The sequence below is a fragment of the Protomyctophum bolini genome (assembly GCF_963924005.1).
Source record: "Protomyctophum bolini genome assembly, chromosome: 3".
In the NCBI taxonomy this organism is placed as follows: Eukaryota; Metazoa; Chordata; class Actinopteri; order Myctophiformes; family Myctophidae; genus Protomyctophum; species Protomyctophum bolini.
The window spans coordinates 52,524,642-52,537,951 of NC_137864.1; the positions used below are offsets into that span (position 1 = coordinate 52,524,642).

Genomic DNA, 13,310 nt, shown 5'->3' on the forward strand with positions numbered 1-13,310 from the left:
TTAAAAAAAAATCTATGACTTCCACGGTCAGAAACTTTACGTCATGATGATTTACGATGATAAGAGCGCGCCTCACATTATACAGCTGCGATTCTTGTGTTGTTTTTTTAACCGAGACAGAACCCTGTTGTTTTTTATAAAGGTTAAATATTGTTTAACACATTAAGACCTGAGGCTGATTCTACTCATGCCGTCTAAATCAGTAGTTCTCACACTTTAAAGATTGTTAAAAAAAATACATTTGTACAAGCTTGCAGCATGGCACGAAGTGGCGCATTGTGAGCTTGTATATCTGCTATTTTAGCCGACGCTCAAATCTTAAGTGGCACAGATGCTTTTCCCGGGTTTTAACGGGTTAAAACACGTTTCTTTTTCTTTCTTTCGTGAATATGCAAATAGGCATTGATAAGGTCAGGATTTGAATAAAGCTGATTTTTGAGAGAGAAAAACAACCCTAACCTACAACAGGAAAGAGATTGTAGTTGAGGGGGTGGAAATAAAGCTTTCCAGTACAAGAGTACCTTTGAAAGCATTGCTGTTATAGCACCCATCTTCATTTATCATTGCTGTTATAGCACCCATCTTCATTTATCATTGCTGTTATAGCACCCATCTTCATTTATCATTGCTGTTATAGCACCCATCTTCATTTATCATTGCTGTTATAGCACCCATCTTCATTTATCATTGCTGTTATAGCACCCATCTTCATTTATCATTGCTGTTATAGCACCCATCTTCATTTATCATTGCTGTTATAGCACCCATCTTCATTTATCATTGCTGTTATAGCACCCATCTTCCATGGCGTTTCTGCTTTGTTTACAGCCAGCGACTATCCGTGTGCGTTCTTTTCTTTAAACACCAGAATTTGAAGTACTTCCTCCAACATTCTTTCTCAAGTCCTTGCTCTTTGATCTCGCCAAGGTTGTGCCACTCTCTTGAACAAACATTTAAGAGAAAACCAAACTAAACGCTTTATGAGGTTCAAATAAAGAAGGGCCTCCTCTAAAATACTACTCCGAAGATGTTCTAATTACTCGAACGAGATCGAGTGCACTCCATTCCAATCTTTGGCAGTTTGTGTGACAGAGAACGACTTTCTTTCTGCACACTTCGGATCAATGCTTCTTTAACCCATTCTGACCTGAGATCAGATTCATACGAGGTTTCCACTTATGGACACACACTGGTCTGATTAACCCATTCTGACCTGAGATCAGATTCTAAAAATGTCAGTCGTTCTTCGATTTTTCAAAAATAGCAGACCTACAAGCTCGTAGCGCGCCACTCGGTGGCGCGCTATGAGCTTGTAGATCTGCTGTTTTTCAATAGCTAAAGCATAACATGATGCTGACACCAAAAGGGGTTCCCGTTCAGAATGGGTTAAGTCTCTCTGATAGAATTGCCAAAGCTTTCTGTCAAATGACCTTCATTAGGGATAAAGACAGGCATTTTAAGTAGTAGAACGTGGGCTTGTGCTTACTTTGTCTCACACAAAGGTGCATACAACCTTTCCCCCTTTCTTTCCCAACTTGTATTCTTTAGTTACATCTGTATCTCTCCATCATGTTATAGTAGCTGACAGCAACAATAGAGGGTCTGCGCTTGACATCGTCATTATACCCGGAAGTTATGTGGTTTTATACACATCATTATACCCGGAAGTTATGTGGTTTTATACATCATTATACTCGGAAGTTATGTGGTTTCATACACATCATTATACCCGGAAGTTATGTGGTTTTATACACATCATTATACCCGGAAGTTATGTGGTTTTATACATCATTATACCCGGAAGTTATGTGGTTTTATACACATCATTATGCCCGGAAGTTATGTGGTTTCATACACATCATTATGCCCGGAAGTTATGTGGTTTTATACATCATTATACCCGGAAGTTATGTGGTTTTATACACATCATTATAGCCGGAAGTTATGTGGTTTCATACACATCATTATGCCCGGAAGTTATGTGGTTTTATACATCATTATACCCGGAAGTTATGTGGTTTTATACACATCATTATAGCCGGAAGTTATGTGGTTTTATACAGAGTGGCAGAAACTACTTTCTAGCCTTGACAGCTGATGCATCCAACCAGAAAAGTCCTATCTTTGCCAAGTCACTTTGCCACTCGATGTGCCATGTACTTTATGCATGCTCATGTACTTTATGCATGCTCATACCCTCTCTACACTATATGGGAATTGTAAGATTGACGGCTTGTTTAACCCATTCTGAACGGGAACCCATTTTGGTGTTATATAGCGTCATGTTATGCTTTAGCTATTGAAAAATAGCAGATCTACAAGCTCATACGCGCCACCGAGTGGCGTGCTATGAGCTTGTAGGTCTGCTATTTTTGAAAAATCGAAGAACGACTGACATTTTTCTAGAATCTGATCTCAGGTCAGAATGGGTTATAATCAGACCAGTGTGTGTCCAGTGGAAACCTCGTATGAATCTGATCTCAGGTCAGAATGGGTTAAGTGTCCCTGGCCAAGACACTTAACCCCCTGACGTCACCTTTTCCCCTCTACACCAAATATCTGCAGATCTGTAATAGCAGATCTAAAAGCTCCCAATACAATATGACACAATGTGACGCAACAACGACGCGTTGTGAGCTTGTAGATCTGTAATTTTGATGGTAAACTAATATACCATATTTTAGAATAGAAGTGCAAATCTTAGTGAAAGCTGAATTGACTAGAGAATATAATTATGTTTTTTTTCATATAAATATTCATTCTTATAAACCTAATACTGACTGATAACTGCAGTACAGATATGAACATAATGTTTAGCCTGAGGTTTACTGCTCACTGGGCTCACGTCTTGGCTCTCTATAATTGGTCTTCACCAATTGTAATATAATTTGTACCGTTGTGTTTACTCAATCGTGTCTCAGAGGAGGGCTGTGGACCGTTTTAATGTAATAATAAAATACTTTTTGATTTGATAAATTAAAATGTAATTGATGGGAAAAATCCCATAGGAAATAAATTATAGATATTATTATAGTTGCAGGCAGCCCTACCAGCATAATTCATTATCTCATACTCAGGCTCATATCCACATGGTTTCATGTCTCTCTCTGTGTAAATCTCTGTGCAACATCTACCTCACTGTGTGTGTGTGTGTGTGTGTGTGTGTGTGTGTGTGTGTGTGTGTGTGTGTGTGTGTGTGTGTGTGTGTGTGTGTGTGTGTGTGTGTGTGTGTGTGTGTGTGTGTGTGTGTGTGTGTGTGTGTGTGCGTGCGTGCGTGCGTGCGTGCCTGTTTTCACTGGTGCCTGAGCGTTAAAAATCCTGATGTCATTTGGAAGCAACAACAGTGTGAAGCCATTATCTTTGCTTTGTTAAACTCTTGATGGGCTGTATGTGAGTCCCAGGCAGCACTCCTCTCCCCAAGGCTTCCCACAAGGTGTCCACTGTGACACACAGTCACACACACACTCGTACTGTATTGTATTACTATACTTGTAAGCGATTTTATCATTGGCATTTGTAACATTCCGTTTGCCATCCTATAACCATAAAGTCGGAAAAGCCGATCTACGAGCTCACGGCGCATCACAGCGTCACACGACGTTGTGAACTTGGCTATTTTTGGAGCATTTCTTTTAATCATTAACAACAACCATTTATCTTGTGAGGACCAGGAAAATAGTCCTCACAAAGTCTGTTTCTCAAAGGTTACTATATATACCAGTATTTGGCCCTCACAAGTACAGTAAATCAAGTAAAAACACACGCGCACACACAAACACAGTCTCCCAGTTGAGGAGTTCCATGCCCTAAGATCTCCATGGTAACTGATCACATTCTTTCTTTGATGGGGTTTCTGTTCCCCCTGCCTTTTTGAGATGCGTGTGTGTGCGTGTGTGTGTGTGTGTGTGTGTGTGTGTGTGTGTGTGTGTGTGTGTGTGTGTGTGTGTGTGTGTGTGTGTATGTTTACATGTAGGTGGGAGGTCTGTTGCGGAAAAGTACTGTAGTTCAATTTGGAGGTACTTCTACTTTACTCAATTTTGTTAATTTTTCAATACAGTGCTTTTACTGCTTTATACAATTATTACCGGTAATTGTACTTTTGACTCCGTGTGTGTGTGTGTGTGCGTGTGTGTGTGCGCGTGTGCGTGTGCGAGCCTGAGGATACGACATAATTTCAGACATCTACACACAGGGCGAATCAAGCCTGCTACAGAGTGAGGCCGTTAGACACAAGCATCGGGGAGAGAGAGAGAGAGAGAGAGAGAGAGATGGCGTGATTAGTGTAGAAAGCCTATTGCATCATCCCCACTGCACTGTGTCCCATAGGAGGCATCATCCCCACTGCAGTGTGTGTCCCATAGGAGGCATCATCCCCACTACAGTGTGTCCCATAGGAGGCCCTATTGCATCATCCCCACTGCAGTGTGTCCCATAGGAGGCATCATCCCCACTGCAGTGTGTCCCATAGGAGGCATCATCCCCACTGCAGTGTGTCCCATAGGAGGCATCATCCCCACTGCAGTGTGTCCCATAGGGGGCATCATCCCCACTACAGTGTGTCCCATAGGAGGCATCATCCCCACTGCAGTGTGTCCCATAGGAGGCCCTATTGCATCATCCCCACTGCAGTGTGTCCCATAGGAGGCATCATCCCCACTGCAGTGTGTCCCATAGGGGGCATCATCCCCACTGCAGTGTGTCCCATAGGAGGCCCTATTGCATCATCCCCACTGCACTGTGTCCCATAGGAGGCATCATCCCCACTGCAGTGTGTCCCATAGGAGGCATCATCCCCACTGCAGTGTGTCCCATAGGGGGCATCATCCCCACTGCAGTGTGTCCCATAGAAGGCATCATCCCCACTGCAGTGTGTCCCATAGGAGGCCCTATTGCATCATCCCCACTGCACTGTGTCCCATAGGAGGCATCATCCTCACTGCAGTGTGTCCCATAGGAGGCATCATCCTCACTGCAGTGTGTCCCATAGGAGGCATCATCCCCACTGCAGTGTGTGTCCCATAGGAGGCATCATCCCCACTGCTGTGTGTCCCATAGGAGGCATCATCCTCACTGCAGTGTGTGTCATAGGGGGCATCATCCTCACTGCAGTGTGTCCCATAGGAGGCATCATCCCCACTGTACTGTGTGTCCCATAGGAGGCATCATCCCCACTGCACTGTGTCCCATAGGAGGCATCATCCCCACTGCAGTGTGTCCCATAGGAGGCCCTATTGCATCATCCCCACTGCACTGTGTCCCATAGGAGGCATCATCCTCACTGCAGTGTGTCCCATAGGAGGCATCATCCCCACTACAGTGTGTGTCCCATAGGGGGCATCATCCCCACTGCAGTGTGTGTCCCATAGGAGGCATCATCCCCACTGCAGTGTGTCCCATAGGAGGCCCTATTGCATCATCCCCACTGCACTGTGTCCCATAGGAGGCATCATCCTCACTGCAGTGTGTCCCATAGGAGGCATCATCCTCACTGCAGTGTGTGTCCCATAGGAGGCATCATCCCCACTGCAGTGTGTCCCATAGGGGGCATCATCCTCACTGCAGTGTGTCCCATAGGGGGCATCATCCCCACTGCAGTGTGTGTCCCATAGGAGGCATCATCCCCACTGCAGTGTGTCCCATAGGGGGCATCATCCCCACTGCAGTGTGTCCCATAGGGGGCATCATCCCCACTGCAGTGTGTGTCCCATAGGAGGCATCATCCCCACTGCAGTGTGTCCCATAGGGGGCATCATCCCCACTGCAGTGTGTCCCATAGGGGGCATCATCCCCACTGCAGTGTGTGTCCCATAGGAGGCATCATCCCCACTGCAGTGTGTGTTCCATAGGAGGCATCATCCCCACTGCAGTGTGTCCCATAGGAGGCATCATCCCCACTGTAGTGTGTGTCCCATAGGGGGCATCATCCCCACTGCAGTGTGTCCCATAGGAGGCATCATCCTCACTGCAGTGTGTCCCATAGGAGGCATCATCCCCACTGCAGTGTGTCCCATAGGGGGCATCATCCCCACTGCAGTGTGTCCCATAGGGGGCATCATCCCCACTGCAGTGTGTCCCATAGGGGGCATCATCCCCACTGCAGTGTGTCCCATAGGGGGCATCATCCCCACTGCAGTGTGTCCCATAGGGGGCATCATCCCCACTGCAGTGTGTCCCATAGGAGGCCCTATTGCATCATCCCCTCTGCAGTGTGTCCCATAGGAGGCATCATCCCCACTGTAGTGTGTCCCATAGGAGGCCCGTTTGTTTGGAGAACTGATGCAGACTGTAGTCGGGCCGAGGCAACACAGCTGGATACGACGAAGCCGTTCTGCAGGAAGACATTAGAGTAAACCATGTCTGCTGCATGATCATCCGTCACGCTGCTGACCTCTTATCTCCACGTCTTTAAAATACACGCCCCAACTTTTCCATACTGCATACGACAAGCATACTGAAGCATGCTACAACCATACTGCAATCATACAAGCATACTGAAGCATGCTACAACCATACTGCAATCATACAAGCATACTGAAGCATGCTACAACCATACTGAAGCATGCTACAACCATACTGCAATCATGCTACAAGCATACTGCAATCATACAAGCATACTGAAGCATGCTACAACCATACTGCAATCATACAAGCATACTGCAAGCATACTACAAGCATTCTACAAACATTCTACAAGATTACTACAAGCATACTACAAGCATTCTACAAGCATTCTACAAGCATACTGCAAGCATTCTACAAGCATTCTACAAGCATACTACAAGAATACTACAAGCATACGACAAGCATACTACAAGCATTCTACAAGCATACTGCAAGCATTCTACAAGCATTCTACAAGCATACTACAAGAATACTACAAGCATATGACAAGCATACTACAAGCATACTACAAGCATTCTACAAGCATACTACAAGCATTCTACAAGCATTCTACAAGCATACTACAAGAATACTACAAGCATTCTACAAGCATACTACAAGAATACTACAAGCATACTACAAGCATTCTACAAGCATACGACAAGCATACTACAAGCATACTACAAGCATACGACAAGCATACTACAAGCATACTACAAGCATACGACAAGCATACTACAAGCATACTACAAGCATACGACAAGCATACTACAAGCATACTACAAGCATACTACAAGCATACGACAAGCATACTACAAGCATACTACAAGAATACTACAAGAATACTACAAGCTCGAAACGTGCCGCAATGCGCTTGGAGCTTGTCGATCTTCTACTGTAGCGGTATACAGTGATATGGTCGAGGATGTAGGACCTCCGTCCGACTCCTCCCGCCCCATCAATTGGCACGACGACTAAATTGGGGAGAATAATGGATGTGCTTGGAGAGCTCCTCCTCCCAGCGCTGCACCGAACAGGGTTAATTGTCTTGCTCATGTGGACACATTGCCGGGGGACCGGGAATCGAACCTGGTACCCCCCTCTCTCTCTCTCTCTCTCTCTCTCTCTCTCTCTCTCTCTCTCTCTCTCTCTCTCTCTCTCTCTCTCTCTCTCTCTCTCTCTACCCACTCAGCTATGTCTGCCCCCAAGGTTAGGTTATTAGAACATCCCGGGCCTCTGTTCTTCCTCAGAGCCTATAACCCAATAACAGGATTGATTACTGTGGGTGTTGGCCAGGCTGGGGAGAGCACGCCGAGGACACCGTAAACCTCGCGACCTAACCTAGTGCCAGATCTATATTTTATGATTATTTCATTACGGGATGTCATTGTCATAATGTTCGTTTTGCAAAGCGCACTTGTAGTTGGCTTTTCCAGAGCGTAATTTCCTTCTCCCCATTATAGCTAATAATCACATTTCCTGAAGCAGCATCAGCACAATAAGTACTGCTTTATACACAGTCACATTTACAGAGGTTAGTGAAGACCATTTAAATAAAAACTATTTCATATAATTGTATTAGTTTTGACCAAATGCAGTTGCATGAGATGGGACATTAGTATCTGTAGTATAATATACCCACTATCTTCTTGCACAGTCCACAGCCTTTTTCTTTTACAAAGTTTATACAAGGTGAAGCCAGACAGATCCTGCAAGGCCTTGTTTTAAGTGTACAAGAACAAAGACCTATTAATATTGTTTTGCTGACTCCACCACTATTGGATATACACTGAAAGTAGGGCACTTCTGTCCTTAGTTCCGGCTATTTGCATTTCTTTTGGTGAGTCTGTTACTTTGCATTCTGTTTTACTTATAAGGGTGACTTGCTAATCCAGTCTCACTCTCTCGGCAGGGTCTCCATACATCGTTTAACCTTGTTTCAGGGATGCACAGTGAGCTAGCAAATGTTGTTAGCTCCGTTATCCCTCTCTCCCCACATCAGCGTCTGTTCGCACAAGACGTAGGAGGTCTGTTTGGTGTGTGTGTGTGTGTGTGTGTGTGTGTGTGTGTGTGTGTGTGTGTGTCAGGTTAAGCACTCGGGTGGCGCAGTGGTAAAGTCCCTGCCCACCACCACAGTGTTCACGGTTCAAATCCACCGTGGTACGCTTTGTCGAGCGTCTACAAGAACACAATTGGCCCGTGTTCGGGGGGGGTGGGGGCTCCTCACTGACAGGTGAGTCAGTATAGGATACAACAGTATGTCCTCCCGGTGGGGGCTCCTCACTGACAGGTGAGTCAGTATAGGATACAACAGTATGTCCTCCCGGTGGGGGCTCCTCACTGGCAGGTGAGTCAGTATAGGATACAACAGTATGTCCTCCCGGTGGGGGCTCCTCACTGGCAGGTGAGTCAGTAGGTTACAACAGTATGTCCTCCCGGTGGGGGCTCCTCACTGGCAGGTGAGTGAGTAGGATACGACAGTATGTCCTTTTAGGCATAAGGCTAGTGTCCAAAGATAGCGACTTTTGCACAGGAACACCCATTGTGACATGCTAAATCCCCAAATAGTTGGTATAGGAACTTAGAAGTTGGGTTTAGGGTTTAGTGATAGAACATTCAGTCAGGTTTAGTCTTTAGGGATTGGACATTTACAGGATAGGTTTGGGCGTTGGAGAGTTAAGGACATTTAGGTTTAGGAGTGCGCCGGTTTTGTGGACCCCTAAAAAATAGCTGCTCGTTTACTGTCTTAAACATTTTAAGACCGTGAACAAGCAGCTAACAAGCATTTAATGTTGATGTCTTCACAAGTATAGTAATACACGCGCATGCGTGCTGTGTGTGTGTGTGTTTATGAGGTGGGTCTAACTGCAGTCTCTGGTGCAGAAGAGCTCTGCATTACAAAGCGTGAAGCGTCACTTGGAGGCAGTATATCTGTGTCACTGAGTAGATGTCACGCTCAGCGCGGGCCGTGGGTGGAGGAACATTTCAGCGGTGGGACCAGCGATAAAAACATATAAAGTACTGCACACTGCACTGCTTGTCTCCCACACGCACCTCTTGTCTTTTTACTTTATTGTTTTGCCCCGCCACGGGCTCTTAACCCATTCTGACCTGAGATCAGATTCATACGAGGTTTCCACTGGACACACACTGGTCTGATGAACCCATTCTGACCTGAGATCAGATTCTAAAAATGTCACAGTCGTTCTTCGATTTTTCAAAAATAGCAGACCTACAAGCTCGTAGCGCGCCACTCGGTGGCGCGCTATGAGCTTGTAGATCTGCTATTTTTCAATAGCTAAAGCATAACATGATGCTAACACCGAAATGGGTTCCCGGTCAGAATGGGTTAACGCTGAATCCAGCGGGTGTTCAGTTTTATCGCACAAATGTTTTATTGGACCTTTATTTATACAGGTAAAAATCCTATTGAGATAGCTTGGCAAGGCCAGACTAATAACACTGCCCGGGGCAGATTTGTCTGGTTCCCAGGCTATACCATTGAGATACATAAGATATCTTGTGTGAGGGAGTCGGCAGTACAAAACATAAAACATGAACAAGCATTTGCATAAAACCAGAGACAATTTAAAATTGTCTTAAGTCAGTGGTTTTCAACCAGTGGTCCTTGAGGGGGTTCCCAGGTTGTCCCCATCTACATGATGGAGAGTTGGTAACCAAATGGACCCTTGTTAGATCTTTAACTCTTGAGAGCGTACAAGTAGGAGATCGACCAGATGGAAACGCAGCTTGGGGATCTGATACTTTTGAGACTGTTGTGTGATGCTGTAGTTAATGATCAAGAAGGGCGTTAACCCATTCTGACCTGAGATCAGATTCATACAAGGTTTCCACTGGACACACACTGGTTCTGATGAACCCATTCTGACCTGAGATCAGATTCTAAAAATGTCAGTCGTTCTTCGATTTTTCAAAAATAGCAGACCTACAAGCTCATAGCGCGCCACTCGGTGGCGCGCTATGAGCTTGTAGATCTGCTATTTTTCAATAGCTAAAGCATAACATGATGCTAACACCAAAATGGGTTCCCGTTTAGAATGGGTTAATTTACCAAAACACAAACAGTTAAAATATGGAGATAAGAGGTTTCTGCCCAACGGCGACGATATATAAAATACATAAAATAATAAGCCCCAAAGGAATCCCTATAGTTTCCAGCCCTCTTCTTGTTGTCGTCCTACTGTACTGTATGTTAAACACCTGAGTGTTCTCTTAGTTTGTATAACAGTTATATTTGAGCATAAGGTACCTGTCTGTCATGTGACACAGGGCTGAGAGTATCACCCAGAATCCTGCAGTGTCTGGGGACTCTCTCTCTCTCTCTCTCTCTCTCTCTCTCTCTCTCTCTCTCTCTCTCTCTCTCTCTCTCTCTCTCTCTCTCTCTCTCTCTCCCTCTCCCTCCTGACTGCTTTAACCCATTTTGACCTGAGATCAGATTAAGAAAATGTCTTCTACATCCTGACAGTTTTCTGAAAAAGCTATGTTTCTATGTCAGTCGTTCTTCTATTTTTCAAAAATAGCAGACCTACAAGCTCATAGCGCGCCACTCGGTGGCGCGCTATGAGCTTGTAGATCTGCTATTTTTTCAATAGCTAAATCATAACATAATGCTAACACCTTAAAGGGGTTCCCGCCCAGAATGGGTTAATTACTCTCTCCCTCGTTTCCCCTCGTGCTTTTTCTCCTTCACTCCATCGCCCCGAGCGGCTTCTCATTCCTTTTAATTAATCCACACAGATTTAGACACCTTCGCCCTGCTGTGCACATGCACACACGCACACACACACGAGCGTGTGCGTCGACACGTAAACACAAACACACACGCACAAATACACACACTTCGATGCCTCAATAGACAACAAACAACAACTTTTTTTTTTAAAGTGATCTCGCCTCACTTTCAAAAGTTTCTCTCTTGGGAAGAGGGTGGTGCAATAGCCCGGCCTAAATGTTTGATGTTTTGTGTGTGTGTGCGTGTGCGTGTGTGTGTGTGTGTGTGTGTGTGTGTGTGTGTGTGTGTGTGTGTGTGTGTGTGTGTGTGTGTGTGTGTGTGTGTGTGTGCGCGTGTGCGTGCACCAAATGCCCCGCTCCCTACAAGTGTACTAACAGTGGTGTTTCTAAACTCAGAAATTAGTTTTATAAAATCTCTGTCCAAAACAAATTGATGTCCTCACTAGTGTAGTAATACAAGTGTGTGTGTGTGTGTGTTGTTTCATGTCCCGTAGCGGGGGAGTGGAGTGGAGCTGATGGAGACGGAGTTCGCCAAGACCCTGGGGGAGATGGTCAACCTCCATCTGCACCACCAGAAGAGCTTCCCAGCATTCCTCTCGGCGGTGACCCTTGACCTCTTCAGTCGACAAACCATCGCCTGACACCCCTCCCCCTCCTCCTCCTCCTCGCTGTGTTATTGATGATATGCCTCCTCCATGTCTCCCTGCAGGACGGACTGTCGCTGAATTCACAAACTCCAGATTGTAGACCTGAGGCCTATTCTACAGAAAACCTTCTGAATCAGGACCTGTGTCCTTCTGTGTACATCTGCTGTCTTTGAATAGCCTATTGGAAAATCTAAAACCACACGGATGCTTTCCCGGTTTTAACCCATTCTGACCTGAGATCAGATTCATACGAGGTTTCCACTGGGACACACACTGGTCTGATTAACCCATTCTGTCCTGAGATCAGATTCTAAAAATGTCAGTCGTTCTTCGATTTTTCAAAAATAGCAGACCTACAAGCTCGTAGCGCGCCACTCGGTGGCGCGCTACGAGCTTGTAGATCTGCTATTTTTCAATAGCTAAAGCATAACATGATGCTAACACGAAAATGGGTTCCCGGTCAGAATGGGTTAATGGGTTAATGCTTTCCTGACCACTGGAACACTCTAGTGTTCCTATTCTAGGGGCAAACATTCAGCAACAATAGCCCATCTATACAAGCTCACAACACGCCGCAAGCTTGTAGATCCGCTATTTTTGCCAAGAGATTTAATGGTGTAGAGGAGGAAAAAGTGGGGGCCTCGTGTTAGTCTTGCGTAACCAGACAACTCTTCCCCAATCTCCGAATGCTATATAGAGTCTGGAACTGCACCTCCCAAATGCCGAGAAGGGAAGCTGTCATCTCTTCGTCATTTACGCATAAAACTGATTTTTTAAACCGTTTTGAATTCACAAGCTATAATACAGTATGCTTTGACTATTTACTGTAGGACAAAGAGTTAGATGATGACAGCGAAGATGTGAATAGAAAATGAGATGTTGCCAATGGGCGCCACCCATAGGGCTAACGGAACAGCGAGAGAGAGAGGCTCTGCTGAAAAAGTATATTTGATTTGAGTGGATTATGATCTTTGAACTTTTATTATTAATCATTATTTACTTGTCTTGCTTTCCATTCAATTTGTCTTCTTGAATATTGGAATGGTGTGGGGTTTTTTTTTTCTTTCTTTTTTCTTCTATTGTGTAGGGCTACGGATTGTTTTTGTCATTTGAATTTTAAACAATAAAGTGATGTTTGAAGTCTAATTATGACCATATGGTTAACCTCTCAGTTTGTGCTCCGTCTCTGCTTCATGTTAGAAGAATCCGTTTCAACATCTACAGTAAAGGCCGTTCGTTTCAGCTGACCACACTCCAGCTCTTTTGCCGCCCGTGGGCGCGTGCATGAAACGAACACGTGCGCGAAAATGTCACAGGCCTGCTCGCCTCTCAGGACGTCGACTTCTCCGCGCGTCCAAAATACTCTCATTGAAAATGAATTACTACGGCGTTCCCTGTGTGAAAGTGCCTTACGTCCTCCATTCACGCAGCCATTCATTCATTCATTTCTCTGAGAAATAAATGAAGGCCGAATATCCTCCCACATATTTATATTGTCGGGTGTGAACCTTGAATATAACACTGGTACTT

At 45.1% G+C, this 13,310-nt stretch overlaps 1 protein-coding gene across 1 annotated transcript in view; it reads left to right on the forward strand.

Annotated features, from left to right (window-relative positions):
* Positions 1 to 12,932, forward strand: part of mad1l1 (mitotic arrest deficient 1 like 1) — a 113,478-nt gene extending 100,546 nt beyond the window's left edge. Inside the window, exon 18 of the mRNA XM_080759128.1 lies at positions 11,628 to 12,932. Within this exon, the coding sequence (XP_080615254.1) occupies positions 11,628 to 11,774 (147 nt within the window). The 3' untranslated portion in view covers positions 11,775 to 12,932. The remainder of the gene's footprint in view (positions 1 to 11,627) is intronic.
* The last annotated feature ends 378 nt before the right edge of the window (positions 12,933 to 13,310 follow it).